The 24839-nt window shown below is 34.8% G+C and overlaps 1 protein-coding gene across 1 annotated transcript in view; it reads left to right on the forward strand.

The window, feature by feature from the left end:
• Nucleotides 1-879: 879 nt before the first annotated feature.
• Nucleotides 880-24839, forward strand: part of LOC125673160 (titin-like) — a 268458-nt gene continuing 244498 nt past the window's right edge. Inside the window, exons 1-2 of the mRNA XM_056160692.1 lie at nucleotides 880-1037; nucleotides 1332-1637. Coding sequence (XP_056016667.1) covers nucleotides 935-1037; nucleotides 1332-1637 — 409 coding nt within the window. The 5' untranslated portion in view covers nucleotides 880-934. The remainder of the gene's footprint in view (nucleotides 1038-1331; nucleotides 1638-24839) is intronic.

A 24839-nucleotide genomic window follows, 5' to 3' on the forward strand; every position in this document is an offset into this window, starting at 1 on the left:
GAGCTTTGATATTTCACATGAGTATGCCTTGTGACAAGACCTTTCCCTTGGTATTAAACCTTTTGACCTTGACATTTGACCTACTTTTAATTTTTTTTTTTACATTGGTTATAACTTCTAAATGGTAAATATTAGAGCTTTCATATTGTACATGAGCATTTCTTTTGACAAGATCTTTCTACTGCTACCAAGATATTTGCCCTTGTGACCTTGGCCATCTTCGGAATTGTCCATTATCGGGGGCATTTGTGTTTCACAAACACATCTTGTTTCACTTTGAAATTGGATAGCTTCTTATGGGCATGTTGAGACGCCTTTTGATTATCTTTTCTATGGCCAGGAGTGTTAATTATAAGATGGGCTCCATATAGATTTGGTCTGTCATTTGTCTGCAAAAACTTTAACCTTGGTCATAACTTTGGAATGGTTTGTGCTAAGGCTTTCATATTTCACATGTGTATTCTGTAAGGTGAGACTTTTCTTTTGGTACCAACATTTTTGACCTAATGACCTTGACCTTAGGGTTTGACTTACTTAAAAAATTTAATCTTGCATGGTCATAACTTTTCAGCAGTTAGTGTTAGGGCTTTCATATTTCACTATGTATTACTTTGCTGCCATATGAGGACATCAGTGTTTCACAAACATGCATAATATACAGAATTTGATTCTTGAAACATTTAAATTATGAAACAATCTTATATCCACATGCAACCAAATGGAAGTGGGGAATCTTAGCAATCCTAAATTATAGCATCAAGGTGATCAGTGATTCCACATACTGTAGATGCTGAGAACGTAACTGATTTGCGTTTTATAAGTAACCCATATGTTGTAAGAAAAAAATAAAAGTAGCCTGTGTCTCTTTCTGTAGATTATTACTCTGCTGTTGATCATCCCTACAACTGAAGCTGCTCTAGGAGACAATTGTACTATGGTGGATGAATGTGCATACAATGGAGCAACATGTGACGGGGGACAATGTGGATGTAACACAACAGGGGGATATCGAGAGGAAGGAAACCAATGTTTACCTAGTAATGTCATATTAACTATAATTAGATTTATGAACTACTAGTTATTTATAAAGATATTATTAGCACAAATTTTTATGCTCCTTCTTACAATGCACATGTCTTTAATACTGGCAAAAAAAAAAGGGGGGGAACAAAAATTGAAAAGGCTGAGAAAATGAAATATGTATACATGTATATCTCACTAATGTAACACTTTCTGTCATGGAGTGTATGTGCTCCTGATCAATATAATTTGACATGGCTAGGGATTTATCATTCTTTTAATATTTCAATTAATTGTTTTTTTTATGATAGATGTACTTGCTGTGAATCTCACGGGACCCTCAAGCATTGTGTTTGGGCAAGATGCAGTATTTACAGCCAGTGTCACATCAGATCCAGAGGCGACTGACATCATCTGGCAGAAAGTGTCTGGTGGTGCTACAACAAACATTACTATTGATGGTACAAATGTTGTACAGACGGGTACTCTGCCAGCAGGATCAATAACTCTTACAATCAAAAGTGTAACATTTGATGACGAGGCCACCTACCAAGTGATGTTGCTGAATACAGTGGGCCATAAAACAAGCGAACAGTTGGCACTGGATGTTACAGGAGGTAGGGGTTGATTTATCTTTAGCACAAGTAAGCTGAATGTCCATGAAGAACATTTCAGATAAAGTTCTTGCTGTGTCTGTTTATTTCCGACTTCCTTTACAGAACCAGCGGGTAAACACTGGACATGGGAATAAGATTTGTACAAATAAAGCATAGATTGGTCTGTTTGATGGGAATGATTTAGAAAAATTAATGGGAAATTAAAAAAAGGACTTATTGTATCATATTTATAATATTTAAGGACACATCTCATGTTTTCTAAAAATACAAAATTACATGCATTTTGTCTTCCTTATGCTTATAGTACAGTGATTCATTTTGGCGTGCGTCCTGCGTAAATTGCACATTGAATTTGCTCAGGGCGCATGATTTCAATAACTGCATCCCAGCAGACGCATGAAAATTTGGAATTATATAAAAATATTACAAAATCTTTGATGGGAATGATTAAAAAGATGCATATATCCAAAAAAGGACTTGCTGTAGACACATTCAATTTTGTTTGGGAAAAATTTCATTGTTTTATTAGTGAACCCGATATTGTGTGGGTTAATTTTTATATGCCTGTCTAAGACAGGACATATTATGGTATGGCGATCGTGTCCGTCTGTCCTGCTTCATGTCTGGCTCGTAACTTAATTACTATGAGGCCTTGAATCATTAAGCTTTTTCAGCTGATACATTTTATAATTAAGACATCAATGAGTAGGAGTCATTGGAAGCATTTGGCATCATGGCAATTTCTATATTTTGTAAAATGTGGATAATAAATCTTCAATAAAGTTCATATCATATCTTACATGTATTATAGATTCATGCACGATATGAGACCATGATTCTTGGGGGCAGAGTTATGTAATAATAATCCTTTTATTTCAGAACGTCCAACTGTCAGTGTATCCGGCCCTACCCAGTCTGGTACCACGGTAACTATTAGTTGTACTGTTGGTGTTACGGCTGATTCACCTGCTATCACAGCCATACAGTGGACAAAAGACAATACCACAATAGACATAGCAGGCAGTAACGGGAGATACTCCGGGGGATCTGTATTGATACCTTCACTGAATATCACCTCTACAACTACCACAGACAGCGGAGATTACCGATGTATAGCTACTAACCCTGTAGGATCTACCACTAGTACTTCTGCTGTGACTCTAGGTAAAGTATATCTATATTATCAATGTTAATGGTCTATGATATCAATGATAAATGTAAAATGTTTGTCTATGATATTGATAATAGTAAAATATGTGCCTATATTATCATTGATGATAAGATATATGTACTTTGTGTTATTGTGAAAATGATGTCAAAATGTGTGAATGTTGTAAAGACTAAGTACTGTCTATCACGTACCCTCTTGGTTTTGTTAAAATGACAAAGTGATTGGACTGTCAGACAGACCTTATATAGGTATATGAACAATTCTTTGGGGTATTATAATGACCATATAATGGATATCATTACCTACTTGCATATTGTAATTAATACACCTTTCTCACCTTAGATTGATATTATTGCTTTTATTTTGGCCAATATGAATATCTGAACACAATGATATATCTCTATAGTCTGAAATAAACTGGAATTACACTGTACTTGTATATGTGCAGATGTATATTTTACATTTTATTTCTATGCTCTGCCACAAAGTGGTCGGGGCATATAATTTTACCCTTCTCCATCCTTCAGTCCTTCCGTGACACTCAGTTTTTCAGACTTTTTTTTTCTAAACGCCTTGAGATATTGAATTGATTTTTTATATGCAGGTGTATATTGATGAGTTATAGAATGATCGAGTTTGAGTTTTGTTCCAGTATGTTTATTTTTGATGGAGTTGTGCCCCTTTAACACAGAAAAATTAAAGGTCATGTGAAATGATTTCTAACAGTGGTATTTAACTTTGTAAACATAAAGATAGGTGTGAATGAAAGTTATAAATTAATAGCATTTAATAAAAAATTATTGTCTTTGCATTGGTAAGAAATAAAGCTGTAAACTTGTTTAAAGCAGTTTGCCCCTATATAGTCAGTTAAAGAGCTTTTTAGCTCATGTTACTTGTTTATTATACACCCATCTTTAGACGGGACATATGGTACAGCAATGTCTGCCTGTCCGTCTGTCCATTCGACAGTTTGGGTTTTCTGTTTCTAATGTCATTTCTCTTTCACATATCAAGCTAAAACTTGCTATGTTTCTTTGTGGATCATTCAGATCTTGTTGCAATTTTGGTCCATTTCGACCTCTCTTGCTGGAGTTTTGCCCCTTTATTTGAAACTCTTGCTGGAGTTTTGCCCCTTTATTTGAAAATTATTGTAATATGGAGGGTACATAATTTGTCTGGTTAACTCCTCCCACCATTTTCATGTGAGAACCATCTTAAAGTTTGTTTTACAGAGTGTTTGTATGGATATTGAAAATGTGCATGTGGCAACAGGGTTCCAAATTACTGCTCGCCCACTCGCATTGGCGACAATAATTTGCTTGTGGGCACCTCAAATTTTCATTTTAGTCGCCCACTTGGTGACTGTAATTGTCCGATCAACAATTTTCTTTCCAACCGATCCGAGTCCTAATATAAACAAAGTTCAATTTCTGGTTGAGATTTTGCCACTTTGCGAGACATTCCTGATGTATCAAACCTTCCAAAACGTAAACCAGAAGAAGTTGAACAATGCAAGGGTTACTTCAAACGAAAAGAAATGTTTAGCCTCTGTTTTTACCAAAGTGGAAAGAAGGGGAGAATATGGCTTGATGACGGCGAAAAGGGGAGAGCATGTGCTGTGTTTATAAAACATGACACGAAAGGTCCAATCGTTATGACAACTTGCCAGAGTTTTAAACTTGACAGCATTGTAAAGCTGAGAACTTTCGAAATTGCGTGAAAAGTCTAAAGAAGCGCGTGTTGAAATCAGACACCGCGAAGATCATTAAGTCCATGAACTCTGATATTTTTGCTAGGTTAACGAAATGAGAGTGGAAATAAGAGAGGGAGAGAGAGAGAGAGAGAGAGAGAGGTGTTTGACTCAATTACGGAAATGGAAACATAATTTGAATATTGATATTTTAATTTTTTAAATGAATTGCGATGTTTTTTCTTGTAAAAAAACCCATGTTATTCAATTTCATGTGTGTGGGCAACTAAAATTTCATGTGGGCTAAAATGATTTCTTATTCAGGGGCCCACTTGGCCCCTAAGGTCTTTAGTCAAAGTTGGAACCCTGGGCAAGGATTTTGATTTTCTTCAATTCATGAGAAAAATACAGGTCGTTGAACTTAGTCCGTTTTGAGAAAATATTGCAAAGAGAGTACATGATTTGTCTTTAATTTTCCTTCTACAGTTTTTAAATGAGGACCTTCTTATTTTACAGAGTATTTGTATGGGCATGGAAGATGTGCATGTGGCAAGGGTTTTGATTTCCTTCAATTTTTGAGAAAATTACAGGTTGTTGAATTTAGTCCTCTTTAGGAAATATTCATAGTCCACTCCACTTATATTGAAGTCGGTTTTATTGAACTATCTATTATATTGAAGTTAGAATAAATTCCCCAGTAGCAATGTTTGTGTAGTTCAGCATTGGTTGTATTGAACTTTGGATATAATGAACAATTTATGTCGGCCCTTTGAATTTCATTATATCCGGAGTAGACTGTATTATGAAAAGAAAGAATGTCACAGCCTGACGATGGCTGATACTACCTGAAGCAAAGTTTTACAAATCATATGGCTTAAGAAAAACATCCAATGTAAACATTTTCACGGACATATTCTGTACTGTTTGTGGTACTCTTGTTTTCTTCCATATAGTTGTCATAATTCAGTTTCTGTTCATTATCCTTGCCTATGATGAATATATGCACAACTGAAATTTGGTATATATGAATACACCATGAGAATACACAGGTCAGGTGACTGTGGTTCGGGCCAGATATTGTTTGGCAGAGTTGTGCCCCATGGACTCAAAAAATTTTCAACAAACTTTTAAAAGTCTACTAATACCCTATCAAAAATATAATACCCTATCAAAAATATACTAAATATCTACTGTTAACCTTGAGGTTTTTAGCAGTCCCTAGCTCCCAACAAAATCATGCTTATTTCATGATCAATAGAAACTAGTTAACCTTGAGGTTTATTTGCTCAGAATAAGAGAATAGAAAACTACCCACGAGCTCAGTGCCCAACCAAGTGAGCAAAACTGATCAAACAGCCTTATATTGGCTGAATTCTATTCACTAACTTAAGCCAATCAAAACAAAAGAAACTATCAGAGGACCATTTTGTCTGTCCAAAATCTCAAAAACGATAAAAGCTAGAGTGCTGAAATTTTAGTGATGTTAGACGACATGTTGTAGTTCTGCACTTGGGTTTTCAAAATTTCCGGAAGTGCCTAGTATGGAAGCTTGGTAGGGGTCGGAAATGGAGTTTAAAAAATTGCCCAATTTTTTTCCACGTTTTAAATCAGAACTTTTTACTCTTAAATATTTTGTTTAGACATATATAACAAAAGTTGTATAGTTTATTGAGATCTTTCGTGCCATATCAAAAATTATCCAAGGGCCTAATGGCTCGCCTGAACCATTGAATTTCTGTTACAATGATTAACTTTTTTCTCACGAAAATTTTGATAAGACATGTAGAATAAAAGTTGTTCAGTTTTGCAAGATCTATCTATTGATATAAAAAAATAAGCCTCCGGGTGTCATGGCTTGCCTGAACAGTCGAATTTGTATCGCAATTAATAACATTAATAACTTTTTTCTCGAGAAACTTTTGACAAGATATGTAGAACAAAAGTTGTTCAGTTTCGCAAGCATTAACTAACGATGTTAAGAAATAGGCCTGAGGGTCTCATGGCTCACCTGAACAGTTGGGTTATTGTTGCAATTTATAACATTTTTGTCTAGAAACTTTTAATAAGACATCTAGAACAAAAGTTGTTCAGTTTTGCAAGATCGTTCAAACGATATCAAGTAAAGGGCCCACAGGCCTTATGACTCGCCTTAACAGTTTGATTAGTGTCACAATCAATAACTTTTTTCTCGAGAAAATTTTGATAGGACATGTAGAACAAAATTTGTTCAGTTTTGCGAGATATATCTAGAATGATATAAAAAAAATAGGCCTCCGAGCAACATGACTCGCCTGATCAGTTGAATTTGTATCGCAGTAAATAACATTATTAACTTTTTTCTCGAAAAAAGGCTGACGCCTTTAATTAGTGGCCGAGAGGGGCAGAAAGTCTTTAATTTATAACACTTAAATGATCAATATTTGTAAAACATTACCGAAGCTAAATTGTACGTCTAGACAATATATTTGTATCATTATTTATGAACAAAAATCTCAGTCAAATTCTTATCTCATCACATCTAAAATTGGAAGGAAGACCCACTCGTTGTTCGCAATGAGATCGCATCTAGTTCTTCTTATTCTTCTTCAACCAAATTTTGTCCAGGCCCTAACTAGAGAACCCTTTGACTTTAAGACTTCAAACTTGGAACATATGGAGATGGTATGGAGGATGGGTGTCCGCCCCCAAAACTTTTGACCTTGACCCACTTATAAAGTCAAGGTCAATCTTTTTATGTCAACATATAGTCCAGGCCAATAACTGAGAACCTTTTGACATTACGATTTCAAACTTGGAACGTGGCAAGAGGACATAGATACAAGGTGCACTGCACCAACAATTTTGACCTTGACTCCTTTCTTCATTCAAGGTCAAATTAAGAAAAACATGATTAGACCATAACTTTAGAACCCTTTGACATTAAAGGGACTGATTCACGATTTTTCTTCAAATTTTGTTTTTCACTTTAAATGATCAAAATCTACAGTCTAATATGTTAAGGTTTCACAAAAAAATTAAGGTTATTCCTTTTGACATAAGCTCATTATAGAGAGTTTATTATTTGTTTTGAAAACAAAGATTGACATACATGCCAACTTTTAAAAATCCCCATGGGGGATTTTGCATGCGACGACCTTTTTTCAACGCTCAAAATTCACGACATTTTACCATGAAAATAAATATTTTTCTTTTCAAATAAGAAATCAATCTAATTATTGTACATGTATCATATATTAACACAACATCAAGTGTGTTTGACCATTAACTTCAACAAAACTATATATATTAAAAAAAAACCACTTTGAAAGATATACATAAGTATTTTATTAATATCATCTATTCAGCAAAAAATCCTCTCCAACAACAAGTCACATGCATATTATCAAATAATACTAAAGTTGCATCCTTTTACATCATATAGACATTGGCTGGTCTATATATCAAAATTTAAATTAAATTAAACACATACATTTAGGTACGACTACAAAGGCCATCTTGCTTGTCTGTAAACGTCTGGTGGAACAATCTTCATTGCAACCAGAAAAGGAGTGATCTGCCCTGCTATGAAGTTTGCGAACAAAACCCATGACATCTGAAATAATTACCAGGAAAAAACACATCAAAATATACGTTTTTACTTGTAAATTAAGGCTACTTAATTGCTAATATAAAATTCAGTACAGACTTAACAAGTGCGAATTACGCATCACAAAGTCTATTGAATACTACACTATATAGACTATATAATACATCGTTATAGACGGATAGATTCGGATAGCCTATATTATTATAGTTGGAAAAACATATATTTGACGTACCTTATTGCATATTTTGGATGCTGTCAGCGAGAGGCAAAAATCGGGAATGTCCGATTGTTTGGTGGTGACACTATCATCGTTGTCATTCCCGTTTGAGTAAAGGATATGTCAATTTGAAATCCATCTTCCCGATTAATCACTATCAAAACATGCTTCATACTGTCCGATAAGCACCCCGACACAGGCAAACCAGGTAAATTGCATCACCCCAATACCATGCGACACAGGTAAACAGCAATGGCTGACTATTGTCCCGATTTCTGATTGGCCACTTCAGAAATGACGTGGGATTTCAAATTCCGGTTGGAAATGGGGGTTTGTTGTCGTAAAGTGGAAGATATTTATAGAAAATCGGGATTTCGGGGTATTTTTGCAATCCCGATCGGGATATCGGGATTTGCCTTTTCAACTGCTTCAAATCGGGAGAATCCCGCACAAATCGGGAAAGTTGGCATGTATGGATTGAGGTGTGTTATTGTTTATGGGGTTTTCAAAATAAATGGATATTGATTCAAGTTTAATATATATATCACATCTCAAGTATACTTAAGGTAATATGTGTCATTTAAATGTTAAAATTTGTGATTGTACAAAATGAACATGCTTTAAATTACAAAATTAACGTTTCACTGGTTTGTTTGTTTACATAAAAAGACTCGTCTTTGTTTACATAACACAGAATCAAAGCTAAAATATTGCTCTTATCCTTGCATTCAGATGGTCCAAATTTTGGTTATCAACATTAAATGAGGTATATTTTTAATTTTTAACATCAAAATTGAAAAACATTTCTTTCGCAAAACGTGAACCAATCCCTTTAAGACTTCAAACTTAGAATATGAGAAGGGGGGATGAGGAAATTCCACCAATTTTTTTTTACCATGACCCATTTATAAAGTCAAGGTCAATTTTTTTATGTCAAAATGTAGTCCAGGCCAAAAGCTGACTTGACAACCAATTGACATTAAAACTTTAAACTTGGAATATGGAGAGGTTATATGGAAGAGGGGTGCACACCACAAACATTTTTTACCTTCATCCACTTGCAGTGTCAAGGTCACTCTTTTACATCAAGACTATAACCTGAGAACTATTTGACATTAGGATTTCAAAATTACAACTTAGAAAGCAGATATTAAGACAAGATGTACTGTACCAAAATCTTTGACCTTGACTCATTTCTTCATTCAGGGTCACTTTTACATCAAAGTATAGTCAAGACTATAACCTGAGAACCCTTTGACATTAGGATTTCAAACTTACAACATGGAAAGCAGACATTAAGACAAGATGTACTGTACCAATATTTTTAACCTTGACCCATTTCTTCATTCAATGTCATGTTTAAAAAACCTTGATGATTTCATAACTAAGATTTGTTTGACATCAAGACTGCAAACTTGTTATATGGAAAGGCAATATTGAGGAGGGGGTGCACATCACCAACATTTTTGACCTTGACCTACTTACATTGTCAAGGTCACTCTTTTACATCAAAGTATAGTCCAGACCATAACCTGAGAACCCTTTGACATTAGGTTTTCAAACTTACAACATGGAAGGCAGATTTAAAACAAGATGTACTGTACCAAATTTTTTTTTACCTTGACCCATTCCTTGGAAAGCAGACATTAAGACGCTTGCACTCATTATTGTTGCCCCGGTTATTAGACAATCAAACTTTGAAGGGGAGACATCTGTTTTTTTTGTAAAAAACAATACCCACTAGTTAATATGTGAAATTCTTCTTATATTGAATTAGGTTGAAAACATATTTAACATTATTGAATTCATGAATTCATTCATTGTATAAAATTTGTTGACTACCAACAATGAATTGATCTGAAATATATAAAATTTAGAATTTTTTAATAATTATGTTTATAGGGTTCATGAATTTTATTTATAACTTTACTTGACTTATAATTAAGACTTTAAAACTTAAAAGTAAATTTTTAGACAAAATATATGCATGGTAAGGTCAGTCAGGATTTTAGTACTTCAGGTGATTAGTTCATCCCTATATACGTCATGGATGCCATCTTTTGAATGGAAAAACGAATGTGGTTCTATTATTTTGGGATTTACATAACTAAACGGTAAATAATGGACATTTGATAATGATAGAAAGTTAATTTAATATTAAACAAATAACATTTTTGAAGGAAACAGCATTGTTTCCAAGGTGCACAATAGTCACTATATACCACGTACCGTCTGAAGTTGACAGTGAAGAGAATATTAAAGTTGATAATAAAACATTGACCTCAAATTAAGTTCATTTTTATTACTTAAGATTTTGTCATTTGAACTTTTTTTTTTTACCTCCTCTGAACGAATTTTAAAATTTTGAAATCCGTAAACCAATTTAAAAAAAAAAATTGGCCCAAACACAAAGGTTATTACCATGGTATCCACTTGTGGGAATCTTCTACAATTTAAATATCTAAGTGTTGTTCTCCATATTTTAACTTTGCTATAAGACGTTTTGGTCAGATTTTGTGAAGGATTGTGGTTTGATTTATTTATGAACTAATAACGAGTTTTGATTTGGTAGATTTCATGTATCTGCCTCAATCCCTTCTTAGTTCACGAGCTGAAAGCTCAAGTTAACTTTTCGGATCACCTGTAGTCTCTCTTAATTGGCATCTTTTCTGTAAGCTCGAATTTTCACATTTTTGACTTCTGCAGTACCACTGGGCCAATTTCAATCAAACTTGGCACAAAGAATCCCTGGGCTTACAGCTTTTAATTTTTTTTCAAATGAAGGTCCATACCCCCTTCAAAGGGAAGATAATCATGAAAATGCAAAAAAATGTTTGGGTCATTTAATAACCTTCTTCTCAAGAACCACTCGGTCAGAAAAGTTGAAATTTACATGAAAGCTTCCTGACATAGTGCAGATTCTAGTTTGTTAAAATCATGGCCCCCAGGGGTAGGATGGGGTCACAATAGGGGATCAAAGTTATACATACAAATATATAGAAAATCTTTAAAAATCTTCTCAAGAACCACAGGGTCAGAAAAGTTGAAATTTACATGAAAGCTTCCTGACATAGTGCAGATTCTAGTTTGTTATCATGGCCCCGGGGGTAGATTAGGGCCACAAAAGGGGATCAAAGTTTTACATGCAAATATATAAGGAGACCGTTTTAAAATCTTCTTAAGAACCACTGGGCTAGAAAAATTCAGATTTACATAAAAGCTTCCTGACGTAGTGCAGATTCAAGTTTGTTAAAATCCTGGTCCCTGGTGGTAGGATGGGTCCACAATAGGGGATCAAAGATTTACATGCGAATATATAGGGAAAATCTTGAAAAATATTCTTTTCAAGAACCACTGAGCCAGAAAAGCTAAGATTTACATGAATGCTTTCTGACATAGTGCAGATTCAAGTTTGTGAAAGTCATGACCCCTGGGGTTAGGATGGGGCCACAATAGGGAATCAAAGTTTTACATAACTAATAAATAGAAAAAGTCTTTAAAAAAATTTCTCCTTAAGAACCATTAGGCTAAAGAAGTTTACATTTGCACAAAAGCTTTCTGACATAGTGCAGATTCAAGTTTGTGAAAATCATGGCCCCCTGTGGTAAGATGAGGCGACAATAGGGGATCAAAATTTTACATACAATTATATAGGGAAAATCGTTAAAAATCTTCTGAAAAATCATTGGACCAGAAAAGTTTACATTCACATGAAAGCATCCTGACATAGTCCAGGTTCAATTTCGAAAAAATCATGGTCCCCGGGAGTAGGTTGGGGCCACAATAGGGGATCAAAGTTTTACATGCGAATATATAGGAAAAATCTTTAAAGGTCATATGAAACGATTTCTAACAGTGGTATTTTACTTTATAAACATAACGATAGGTATGAATGAAAGTCAAATAGCGTTTAATAAAAAAATATTGTCTTTGGATTGATAAGAAATAAAGCTGTAAAGTTGTACATGGAATGAATTTGTTACCGGCTTATCGTTCTTGATTCTGTGTGTTCGTGGCATCACAACGACCCATCGATGTAAACAATGCAATGAAAATAGTGTAGGCCTACCGTTTTGCTCAATGAAATATCTCACTACATTTAATGGATATGGACTATTTTCTGTTTCTGTTTTCTATATTTTACAATCCTAAGTTATATATAAAAATTACTTGCATTTAATTCTATAGCTGGTAATTTACTTTCTCATTTTACATTCCCGCTGTTCAAATATTATTTCAATAAAAAAAAATATTCATTAATTTTTTGAATTTTTAATAAGCATGTTCAGTTATCATAGTATATGGACTATAAGATATATTTTCTGAATGATACTTCATGATTTTCTTTTTCAATTTCAGAACGAAAGGTTTATCTACAATTTTTATTCAACTAGATCTTATAATTGATAATAAGAAAATAAAAGTTACATATTTTTGGGATACTAGTGTAGCTATATTACACGTAGGCCCCTATAGGCCTAATAAACATGAAATTACGAATATCATTGCATGACTGATAGAGTTTGTAATGTAGATAAAATATGAAAATAGAATATAATTTTGAGTAGATTTATTCAAAGTTCACGTTCATTGATGGAATGTGTTTTTGTGATTACCATGATAACCAGCCTTTGTGTAATTTAGTAATACATACTTCCAGTGTCTTCGCTTTAACTATATAAGCGGTTGCATGACTTTAATTTCTATTTTGATTTGTCTCAGTCTTTGGAAAATAAAAAAATGATTGGCACGGCGTCTGATTTTAAATAAAATTGATCTATTTGTGTCCATATTTTTTGGCTACCGACTGATGTGCTGAAGTACAGTTTTCATGGCAACAAATCCATCGCGTCGGAGATTTTGTACCCATATTTTTTTCTTCTAAATCTGGTATCCTTTGGGAAAAGGTACATATGCACCATCTACAACCTTACACATGTACTACAATTAAATGCAGCACACTTTCAATGGCATTTTTCAAAGCTATGCAGTTTTAAAATATTTCGTTATACCATGTCTATAGTTGTTTACATCACAGTGGGTCTTTTTGATGTCATCAGCAAGGGAGATAAGCCGCGATCATCAAAGATCATTGTCGTAATCGAGTATATTTGATCAGCTGTTATAACGTTATAATGCATTGAATGAAAAAAATAAAAATGAATTTTTGTTTCATAAACCTTGATTAATGAATTTCCATAGGTGACTCAGGTGAGCGATGTGGCCCATGGGCCTCTTTTTAAATTTTTTTTTCATTTCATTCAATTGACATACATTTGCACAAAAGTAAATAGAAAAGAATATGAATATATATTTAAGCATGTATATATATATATATATATATATATATATATATATATACACAGTAAAATATCTCTATCTCGAAGTTCAAGGGACTTCGAAAAAACTTCGAGATATCTGGGGGTTCGAGATATCCAAAATCGATCTTGAATTTTTTTTTTGAAGGGGGATATTTGATGCATAGTATGGGATTTGCATTATAAACAACAACCCCGTTGCCGTTTCTTATAATGCAAGTTGATTGATATTGTGGAATTTCAAAGGCAAATATTTCTGTGTTTTTTTCTCTCCATATCTATAAACATCACATTCACAATGTGTTTCAAAATTAAGATGATCGTACAATTTGTATGCTTACTTTACTGATGTCCAGGTCCGACTAGGATGTAGCTATTGCGTTGTAGTGAAAGAACCTATCACGTAAGAAACAAAAAAGACAGATTTTTAAAAAGAACTTTTTATGTTTATTAAATACAATATCTTATTAACAACAACTAATACGCATGCTATTTTATACAATACTACAAAGATACGGAAAATTCAGATGTTTGAAATGTTCTACAATGTTTCATTCAATGAACTTTTCTGACAGCATCTAAGCTAGTCCCCGAAGAACAGCGTAATGGAGGTCTGTTTGAGGTTTGCTGACCGAAATTCTTCTCTAGTAATGCGGCGATCAATTCTCTGAATTCCCGGAATAAGTTCTTCCGTATTATCGGACATTTCAATCCAGTGCTGTAAAACCCCAACAGCGTGTCTGGCTTCTGTTATGGTGGGCTTTTTCCTTGGTAGCTCAATTTCTCCTTCTTCCTCATCTTCACTTTCTTCTTCTTTCTCTTCTCTTCTTTTTTAGCTCACCTGAACCGAAGGTTCAAGTGAGCTTTTCTGATCGCTTTTTGTCCGTCGGCTGTCTTGTCTGTCCGTCTGTCTGTTAAACTTTTCATATTTTCGACTTCTTCTCCATAACCACTGGGCCAATTTCAACCAAACATGGCCAAAAGCATCCTTGGGTGAAGGGCTTTCAAGTTTGTTCAAATGAAGGGCCATGTCCTTTTCAAAGGCGAGATAATCACAAAAATGCAAAAATAGGGTGGGGTCATTTAAAAATCTTCTTCTCAAGAACCACTGGGCCAGAAGAGCTGAAATTTACCTGAAAGCTTCCTGACATATTGCAGATTCAAGTTTGTTCAAATCATGGTCCCCAGTGGTAGGATGGGGCCACAAGGGGGGATCAAAGTTTTACATACAAATATATAGGGAAAAACTTTAAAAATCTTCTTCTCAAGAACCACTAAGCCAGAAAAGCTGAGATTTACATGAAAACTTCCTGACATAATGCAGATTCAAGTTTGTTAGCTCTTCTGAGCCGAAGGCTCAAAGAGCTAATGCTATGGCCATTTGTGCGGTGTGCGTAAACTTTTTAGAAAAAGGGCTATAACTCAAGAACCCCTTGGCCAATTTTTTTCAAATTTGTTACAGGGTATCATTGGCCCAAGGGCTTTCATACATACTAAATAGAGAGATGTGAACTTTAACAAGGGGAGATAATCAGGAAAATACAAACAAAAGTAGTGGTTGCTAAAAAATCTTCTTCTCAAGAACCACTGGGCAGATTATCACCAAACTTACACATAAGGATGAGGATATGTTGTAGATTAAAAATTGTTCAAGGCATTACCCTGGGGCAAAGGGCGTGGTCTCAAGGTCACTTCAAAGTTGACCTAAATTTATATTTCCTTAAATCTTTGATATTTTAGTCATTATAAGGACTAGGATCATCAAATTTTGACAGTTGATGCATCTTAGGACCTTGTGTCAAGTTGTCTCAAAAGTAGCTCACGGTGACCTACTTTTTGAATTTTGCAGGTATTTATTTGAAAATTAATTTTGATGCATATCTTGGACACTTTGAAGCCTATGATCATCAAAACTTGTCAGTTGGTGGATCATGGGACCTTGAAATGCGTCAACTGAAAAATAGGTCACCGTGACCTACTTTCTGAATTTTATGGCTTATCATTTATAGATATATTTTAAGTTGTTATTTCAAATAGCGAAAGGTTTAGAATCATCAAATCTTGTAAGTTGATGCATCTTGAGGCCTTGAAATATATTTATAAAAAAGTAGGTCACAGTGACCTACTTTTTGAATTTTGCAGATATTCAAATTTCACATTTTTAATTTTAGATGCATATTTTGGGCACTGTAAAACCTAGGATCATCAAACTTTGTCAGTTGATGCGTCTTCAGTCTTCGGTTTGTGTCGACCAAAAAGTAGGTCATCGTGACCTACTTTTGGTATTTGACAGCTAAATTACTATATTTCAGACACTATTTGACCTACAATCATCAAACTTTGTCAGTTGATGCATCTTGAGTCTTGGGAGTGTATCGACCAAAAAGTAGGTCACTGTGACCTACTTTTGGCATTTGACAGTTATATTTATATATTTCAGTCATTAATTGACCTACAATCATCAAACTTTGACAGTTGATGCATCTTGAGTCTACGGAGTGTGTCGACCAAAAAGTAGGTCATTGTGACCTACTTTTGGAATTGGACGGCTATATTTATATATTTCAGATACTATTTGACCTACAGTCATCAAACTTTGTCAGTTGATGGTTCTTGCATGTTCGGAGTTTGCTGACCAAAAAGTAGGTCACCATGACCTACGATTGGAATTTGACAGCTATATTTCAATATTCAGATACTAATTGGCTTAAAATCATCAAACTTTGTCAGTTGATATTTTTTGGGTTCTCAAAATGTGTAAACCAAAAAGTAGGTCACATTGACCTACTTTTTTTGAATTCTTAAGATTTAACTAAAGATTTAGAATACTAAGAGGCTAAGAATAGAAATGGTGGGGTTGTACAATTTATCAGAAGAGCGATTCTAGGCCCTTGGGCCTCTTGTTCAAATCATGGGCCCCTAGGGTTGGATGGGGCCACAATAGGGGATCAAAGTTTTACATACAAATATAGGAAAAAGATTTAAAAGTCTTCTTCTCAAGAACCATTGGGCCAAAGAAGTTGACATTTACATGAAAGCTTTCTGACATAGTGTAGATTCAAGTTTGCAAAGGGTAGTTTGGGCCATAATAGGGACTAAGGTTTTACATGCAAATATATATGGAAAGTCTTTAGATATGGGCCAAGGTGACTCAGGTGAGCGATGTGGCCCATGGGCCTCTTGTCTATAGTAAACCTTGAGATTCTGGATAATACCTTGGTCCATTGGCTGCGTTTTGCTTGTAGTGTTTGGGGGCAAAAAGAAGAGGCGAATCGCTTTTAGACCAGTGACTTTGGGATGCGCTGGACAATTATCGATAATCATGGCTAGTCTTCTCTTTTGGTGTTGAAATCGCCTTTCGAGCTTTCTAATCCACGCTGCAAAAAGATTGGATGTTATCCAAGCTTTCTTGTTTGCTTCATAGGAGGTGGGCAGGGTCTTGATGTTTTTAAAACATCGTGGGTTCTTCGACTTTCCAATAACAAGTAAAGGTGTCTTTTCAGAGCCCGCCATATTGGCACAAACCATTACAGTTAAACGTTCCTTGCTGGTTTTGCCACCATGGCATTGTACCCCTTTAAACTCTAGAGTTTTATCAGGCAGAAGGCGAAAAAAACAAGCCAGTTTCATCCACGTTGAAAATATCATTTGGACTGTATTCGGTCACGATCGTTTTCAGAGTTGAAGACCACTCTTGCATCAATTCTGTATTGTCATCTACTGCTTTGGATTCGCCACATACACGCTTAAACGTGATGTTATGACATTGTTTAAAATGTTCAAGCCACCCAATGGTACACTTGAACTCTTCGCCAAGCTGAGAGGCAAACTCTTGTGTTTTGGCGATAAGAAGGGGCCCGGATACTGGGATATTCTGATCTCTGGCTGATTTGAGCCATTGTAGAACTGCTTGATCAGTATCTTTTAAAGTCGCTGTTCTCATCTTTTTTCTTTGAGAACCAAAGCTACTCTGATCGTAAGCATCTTTTATTTTTTCAGCATTTTTTATCCATGTTGATAATGTGTTTGGAGGGATTTCATATTTTTTAGCAATGGCCGCCTTACTGTCAATTCCTTTCTCTACATCTGCAATAGCTTGAATCTATATTAGTTTCTATGGTATGCGATTTTAACTTTCTTTTAATGCCAGGGATTAGCAGCTTGTCTTTACTGTCTTGAGACATGTTGTCGAATGATGAACATTTCACGGGTCTCTATTTATATGCTGTTGTGATCCAAAGTGTTTAATTTCTGTTCACTTTGAAGATTTTCGCGTTTTCTCTGTTCTAGTTTTAATGTTGAGGCGTGTATTATTAAATGGATTATCGTTATTATGAGCATTAACTTCAAGCTCACTTCGACGATTTTGTGCGTTTATCTAACCCACATGTTAATGATATAGCGTGTATCAATCAAAACACCATCCCTGGAATCGAGCGTGTCGGTTCATAGTTGGCGGTGGACTTAATCCATAATGTTGGAAGGCTTCACTAATCACCTGAGCTGTTGAAACAATTATGTCCACCCATGACTACTCGGAAAAGACGAGCGTGGATTAGCGGTCATTAATTATAATTGATGTAGCCGCGGGCGGAGACGTGTGTTTTAACGACGCCAGGTATGGTAAGCAGAGCGGAAAATTGACTGCACTTCGAGATAAACCAGGTGAATTAAGGGCAATATACCGGGACCTTGAAAATACTTCGACATAAGCGGAGTATTCGAGATTACCGTGTTCGAGATATCAGAAGTTTTTTAAATCATTTATATAGGGAAAACGGCCGGGACCGGCGGTCGACTTCGACTCAAGCGGGGTATTCGAGACAAACCATATTCGAGATACAGATATTTTACTGTATATATATATATATATATATATATGTATATTTATGTATATACAGTATAATCTGTCTAAACCAGCTATGTGTGGTTCGAAAGAAATTGGCTGGTTTGCACAGAGTCCGGAGTGCAGAATGTTGACAAGAATGATAGTTGCTTCCCTTGTATTCACTATCTATGCATACGTGTGTAATGATTGCTAACGTTGTAATATATCACAAAAGAATTCAAAATGTAAAAATATAAATGTCAGTATTTTATTGTCGTGCTCATTTGAAAAAAATTTCAATTTTCATTAAACAGTTTAAAATCTGGGAATTATTCGCACAATTTTCTGTTGGTAAATTGTCGATTTCGTCTACATCATCGCCATTATCAAGTGCTACATTATGTAAGTTCGTCAAGTTTGTGTTGTGTTCGTTTAAAATTTGTCTTTCCCAACTTTCATTGTAAATGTATCGCTTTCAACTGTCTCAATTTGTGAAACGGAAACTAATGCAATGCCGAGTGATCGACCGGACATGGCGAGTTGTGCTAACTAACTGTATATCATCACTGTCTGACTCGCCGTAGAGCTCCGAGAAGTCCACGAGGGGAAACCCTGCTTTTGGAAAACATAACGGGATTGTTGCCGATTTTGTTTCATTCCAAGAATGTATCGAATTCATCGATTAATTGAACTTTGCCTTTTAATGTCAGTTCTCGTCTCTATCGTTAGGGGGAGGGCGCCAATAACTTGTGCGTGGTGCTGTCATATTTGAAAAGTGCACCCCTAAAAATCAGGTTTTATTTTAAACTGATCGCGACTCATCGCCAGTTGCACTCTTTTACTTACCTGTGGCTTCCCTTGAGACACCCTTTGTGTACACCGCGTGTGATCGGCCGAATACCCACAGGTTGGTCATCGTGGGGTGTCTGGTTTAAATGCGATAATTAGATCTAATTACGAGCAGTTGGGACCTTGTGTACACCGAATACAATTGACCGCATCCATTAGGGTGGTGTATCATTGAGGGGCCGGTTTACACAGGATAATTAAAGTTAATTGATAGCAGTTGGGACTGTGTAAGCCGGCCGATATACAGAATACACAGTATCTGGAGTACAGGGAATTATCAATAAAGGATTTGTTAAAAAAATGTTAGGGACTGTATTTTGTGGCCGGAATTGACAGAGCGCCGGAGTACTCAGAGGCCGGTTTGGACAAATTATACTGTATATGTATCCAAATAATGTGAAATTTTCTGTGCTTTATATTTATATATATATATATATATATATATATATATATATATATATAGATATATTATAATGTTCATTTTTTTTTATGAAAGAGAGAGAGAGAGTTAGAGAGAGAAAGAGGAGGGAGTCAGTTGACTAAGTGTGCTAGAGAGTTTATCAATAGGCTCTAAAATTTAAAAGTACAGGAGTCCACATGGCGAATATCTAAAATTTTGTCAGGATTTGTTAACCATAAGAATAGCTCAAAACTACTTTAATTTAGAGAATAAGAAATATATAATTGATGGTATAAGGTTTACATACTTCATATTTACAGATGTACTATGTGTTTTTCAGATATTCTGAATGTAACAATAACTGGAGGTTCAACAGTCGTGTTTGGTAGTGACATCACGTTCAAAGGTACCATAACATCCAGTTTTGCGACTACATTAGTGTTTTGGCAGAGGGTTAATGGTTTATGGGTAGAAGATCTTGATATCAGCAAGCAGAAGTACTTGGGAAGTTCTCTTAATGTCAGTAATCTCCAACTTGTCATCAATGATGCTAACTTCAATGATGAGGCAGGATACCATCTGGCAGTTACCAATCCAGTCAGCAAAATGACGAGCAATGAGATCAATCTCACTGTGATTGAAGGTACGTCTATAGATTACTGTAAACATATTATATTTGGCGTGTACGATATTTGGCAGAAATCGTTTTTTCAACAAGTTAGCGTAGATTTGATTTAGTGCATTCCTGAATTACTTTAAACATCAAGATTTACGGATGGCATTTAGCGATGTACATGATTTAGCGGAAGCTGTGTTCCGCCAAAGGCGCTAAATAGAATACACAGCCAAATGTAATACATTTACAGTATTTAAGCAGCAACATGGAGTCCATTTTTCATATCGTTTGTAAAGCACATGTATGAAACGGAATTATACCTCAAAAAGGATATACAGATATCTAATGTTTGTTTATTGGAGATATTAACTGGTTATCAGGATGTATACCGCTTTAGGTTGCTTTGCTTGCGATAAAGTGGACCAAGCTTGCAAAGTCTGATTTCACCCAACAGTGGGGAAGGGGGTGGGGGGTAATTTTCCATTCAGTATATTTATACATATTTTTAGGTCACCTGAGTAATTGCAATTGGTAATTGTCCGTAGTGACCCATACTGAAAAAAACTATAACTAAGTTATAACTTTGTAACTAAGAAAAGTTACAAAAAAGTTATAACTAAGTTATCGGAGTTTGGAACCACTTCTTCAAATAAAGTTATACTTTACTTATAACTCGGGTACAAAAAAGTTATACTCATGTATAAGTTATCATCTTTTATTTCAACATGAATACAACAAGTGCATAAAAGTTATCAAAAAGTTTGAACATTTTTAACTTCTTGATATCTACTATTCCAATTCTTTTCAAATTCGGTATGAAACATATTTAGGGCAAGGGGGACATAAATTGTAAATTTGGTATATATAGTGTATGCATGTATGTGCAAAACATATAAATGATATCATCTTTTATGTTATTGATACTAAATCAAAACTAAATGGATATTTAAAAGAAGTAGGTAGTCCTTTACCAATAGTGTAAATTTCCTGACCCTAGGGGGTAAGGGTTTGTTTTCAGGGTTGTACCAAAATTATTATAGTGATTTGAAGGACTTGACTTCACTGATTCTGTATCAAATCTAAATGCATATTTGATAATTTGAAAAGGATGACCAAAAAAATGGTGAATTTCCCAATCCAGGGTTTTGACTCTAAGATGAGTCAAAAATAGTCATATCATTCAATGTTAATACATATTATATTATGTAAAACCTTTTATCAGTGTGTGATGAAGTTAATTTTCATTTTAGTTAGTTTTTGTGGTGTTGTCTGTAAATAGTTGTTTATGCTTGTAAGGTGTTTTAGTATACCGGTTTGGTCAGTCAGAGTAGCGACTGTTTGTGAAGTGTGCGGCCACATTTTCATGCTGTCCAGCAGGGGTCTTTTCTTGGCGAATTCCTGAAGTTAGTCTGGGTAATGGGTAGCCAGGGAGACAAACATTTTACTGTGTGGGCATTGGTTTCCTCCAGCCGTGCAGAGGGGTTTTAAAAAGCTATCTGCGCCATATCAGGCAGTACTCTCAGCGTTTCAGTAGGTGCTCGGCGTGGGAATTAGAACACGTGAGACCGTGCTGTACATGGGTGTTCCACGTGGTGGATTCAGCAATTATTTTGTGGGCCTAGTGTTGGCATTGGTTTGAAGTCGGCGTTACCCAGTATCGTTGTCCAGTGAGAGACCTGTGAGTCCGGGACTGGAAGCGGAGGGGCTGTTAGCGCTGTGTTGTGTATGGAGGCCTGGTGGTGCCAAGTGTGACATGGCGTTCAATTGAATTGTGCTGAGTAGCCAAACTTTCATATTGAGTTTCAGTAAATTAACATTTTATCAAAAAGGAATTTGAGAAATTTTGTATTTACAAAATGTAATTTACTACTGTTTAACTTTTTCTGTAGTTAGCGGAATTTGCTACTATTTGTACCATTTTGTAATACATTTATTACCAGTTACAGTTTCAGCCTGGAATGACATATTTGTTGTATTGACTATTGAATTGTCTTGACAGTTATACGTTATATTGATTGTCAATATTGCCAGGTTTATTATATCAATTCATATTATATTTCTCGGTTAGAGAGTGTGTGTGTGTATGTGCAAGTGTGATTTCTTTGTGTTTTTCAAACATCTTTATATTTCTTATCTTATTGCTAAATAAATTTTCTTTTTATTTATGCTACGATTTATCATTTTCTCTATTGTCTACAAAAAATCCAAAAGAACTTCATTACACGGTGTATGCACTTTTAAGGGCATTGAAGTTTTAGGAACACGTCTTGTTTTTTACTGTTGCTGAATATTAGAATTTAGCTTAGATATTCAGAACAGGATTTTTTTTTCTAGATTTCATAGCCCTTGGGACTAGTGATACTTTAAACTAATACTCAGGTGACTGATAAGGCCTGTGTGCCTTAATTGTCACAATTTGTGATAATGACTTGGAACCAATCCCTTGCTGCAAACCGTTTTTTTGAAGAAAGACGAAGAGTTTGTAGAAATAACTTTATTATCCGAATATCGTGCTCACCAATTTCGCAAGTAACACCCACACACATACACACACATACAACAAGCATACAAATAACTAAAAATCCAGGCGCGCTTCTATATTTTACTATCGTAAGTTATATATAAAAATTGCTTGCATTTAATTCTATAGCAGCTAGGTAATTTACTTTCTCACTTTACATCCCTGCTGTTCAAATATTATTTCAATAAAAAAAAATATTCATTAATTTTTTAAAATTTTAATAAGCATGTTCAGTTATCATAGTATATGGACTATAAGTTATATTTTCTGAATGATACTTCATGATTTTCTTTTTGAATTTCAGAACGAAAGGTTTATCTACAGTTTTTATTCAACTAGATCTTATAATTGATAATAAGAAAATAAAAGTTACATATTTTTGAGATACTAACTAGTGTAGCTATATTACACGTAGGCCCCTATAGGCCTAGCTGCAATAATGTAGCCCTCTCTGATTTTTTTTTTTTTTTTTTTTTTTTTTTAGGGAGAGGGCTACAACTCCTTAGGATCTCCGTAATGGTGCAAATGCGGGAGTGATTCACTCCCGCAACATTTGCGCTCATTCTAATCATTTCCTGACTTTCTTTACGTAAATAAAATGATATTCTATGTTTCTTAGTCAATATATAAATTTACAACCTGCAACTTAAGATTTGTGAGGCTCTATTCTACCGTTTTCAACAATTTCGATAAATTCCAATTTCTCGATTCATATTTGTGCGCCATGTTTGATGTATTGAAGTTTCAACTTCCGGTTGTCAAGTCATTTGCATATGCCATATAAAGTAGTATTTACATCAATGGACAAGTATGGAGGCGAAAGCTATTTCGTCAGTATTGAAAAGGTTTGAATTTAATATGAAGTTAAAAACCGAACAGCAGAGTGTAAATTCTTTCTGCAACAATATGATTTTTCTTTCTTTGTCGAAGTGGCTCGAGTAACGACATTTTTGCGCTGATTGTCAATGTTTAGGCTTTTCATTAGATCCACCTACGAGATCTCGCGATAACAAGCATGACGGAGTAGACGAAGAATTTTGCATGCTGTACATTATATTTTATGAAAAACACCTTTATTAGACATGCCCGAGCACAAAGTTGGTACTCCTTTTGGTGTAAACAACATTTGGGACTAATTAAATACACAGAGTTTGTTATCGGTTATTCATAAAATTATTTTGCACCATTACGGAGATCCTATGGAATTGTAGCCCTATCCCGAAAACGTCAGAATAAAAAAAAAATTGGATAGGCTAGGGCTACATTATTGCAGCTACTATAGGCCTAATAAACATGAAACTACGAATATCGTTGCATGACTGATAGAGTTTGTAATGTAGATAAAATATGAAAATAGAATATAATTTTGAGTAGATTTATTCAAAGTTCACGTTCATTGAGGGAATGTGTTTTTGTGATTACCATGATAACCAGCCTTTGTGTAATTTAATTAGTAATACATGTACATACTTCCAGTGTCTTCGCTTTAACTATATAAGTGATTGACTTTAATTTCTATTTTGATTTGTCTCAGTCTTTGGAAAATAAAAAAAATGATTGGCACGTACGGCGTCTGATTTTAAATAAAATTGATCTATTTGTGTCCACATTTTTTGGCTACCGACGGATGTGCTGAAGTACAGTTTTCATGGCTACAATTAAATGCAGCACACTTTCAATGGCATTTTTCAAAGCTATGCAGTTTTAAAATATTTCATTATACATATACCATGTCTATAGTTGTTTACATCACAGTGGGTCTTTTTGACGTCATCAGCAAGGGAGATAAGCCGTGATCATCAACTTAAGATCATTGTCGTGATCGAGTATATTTGATCAGCTGTTATAACGTTATAATGCATTGAATGAAAAAAATAAAAATGAATTTTTGTTTCATAAACCTCGATTAATGAATTTCCATAGGTGACTCAGGTGAGTGATGTGGGCACATGGGCGGCAGGGCCTCTTTTTAAGCATGTATATATATATATATATATGTATATTTA

The sequence above is a fragment of the Ostrea edulis genome, chromosome 3 (assembly GCF_947568905.1).
Source record: "Ostrea edulis chromosome 3, xbOstEdul1.1, whole genome shotgun sequence".
In the NCBI taxonomy this organism is placed as follows: domain Eukaryota; kingdom Metazoa; phylum Mollusca; class Bivalvia; order Ostreida; family Ostreidae; genus Ostrea; species Ostrea edulis.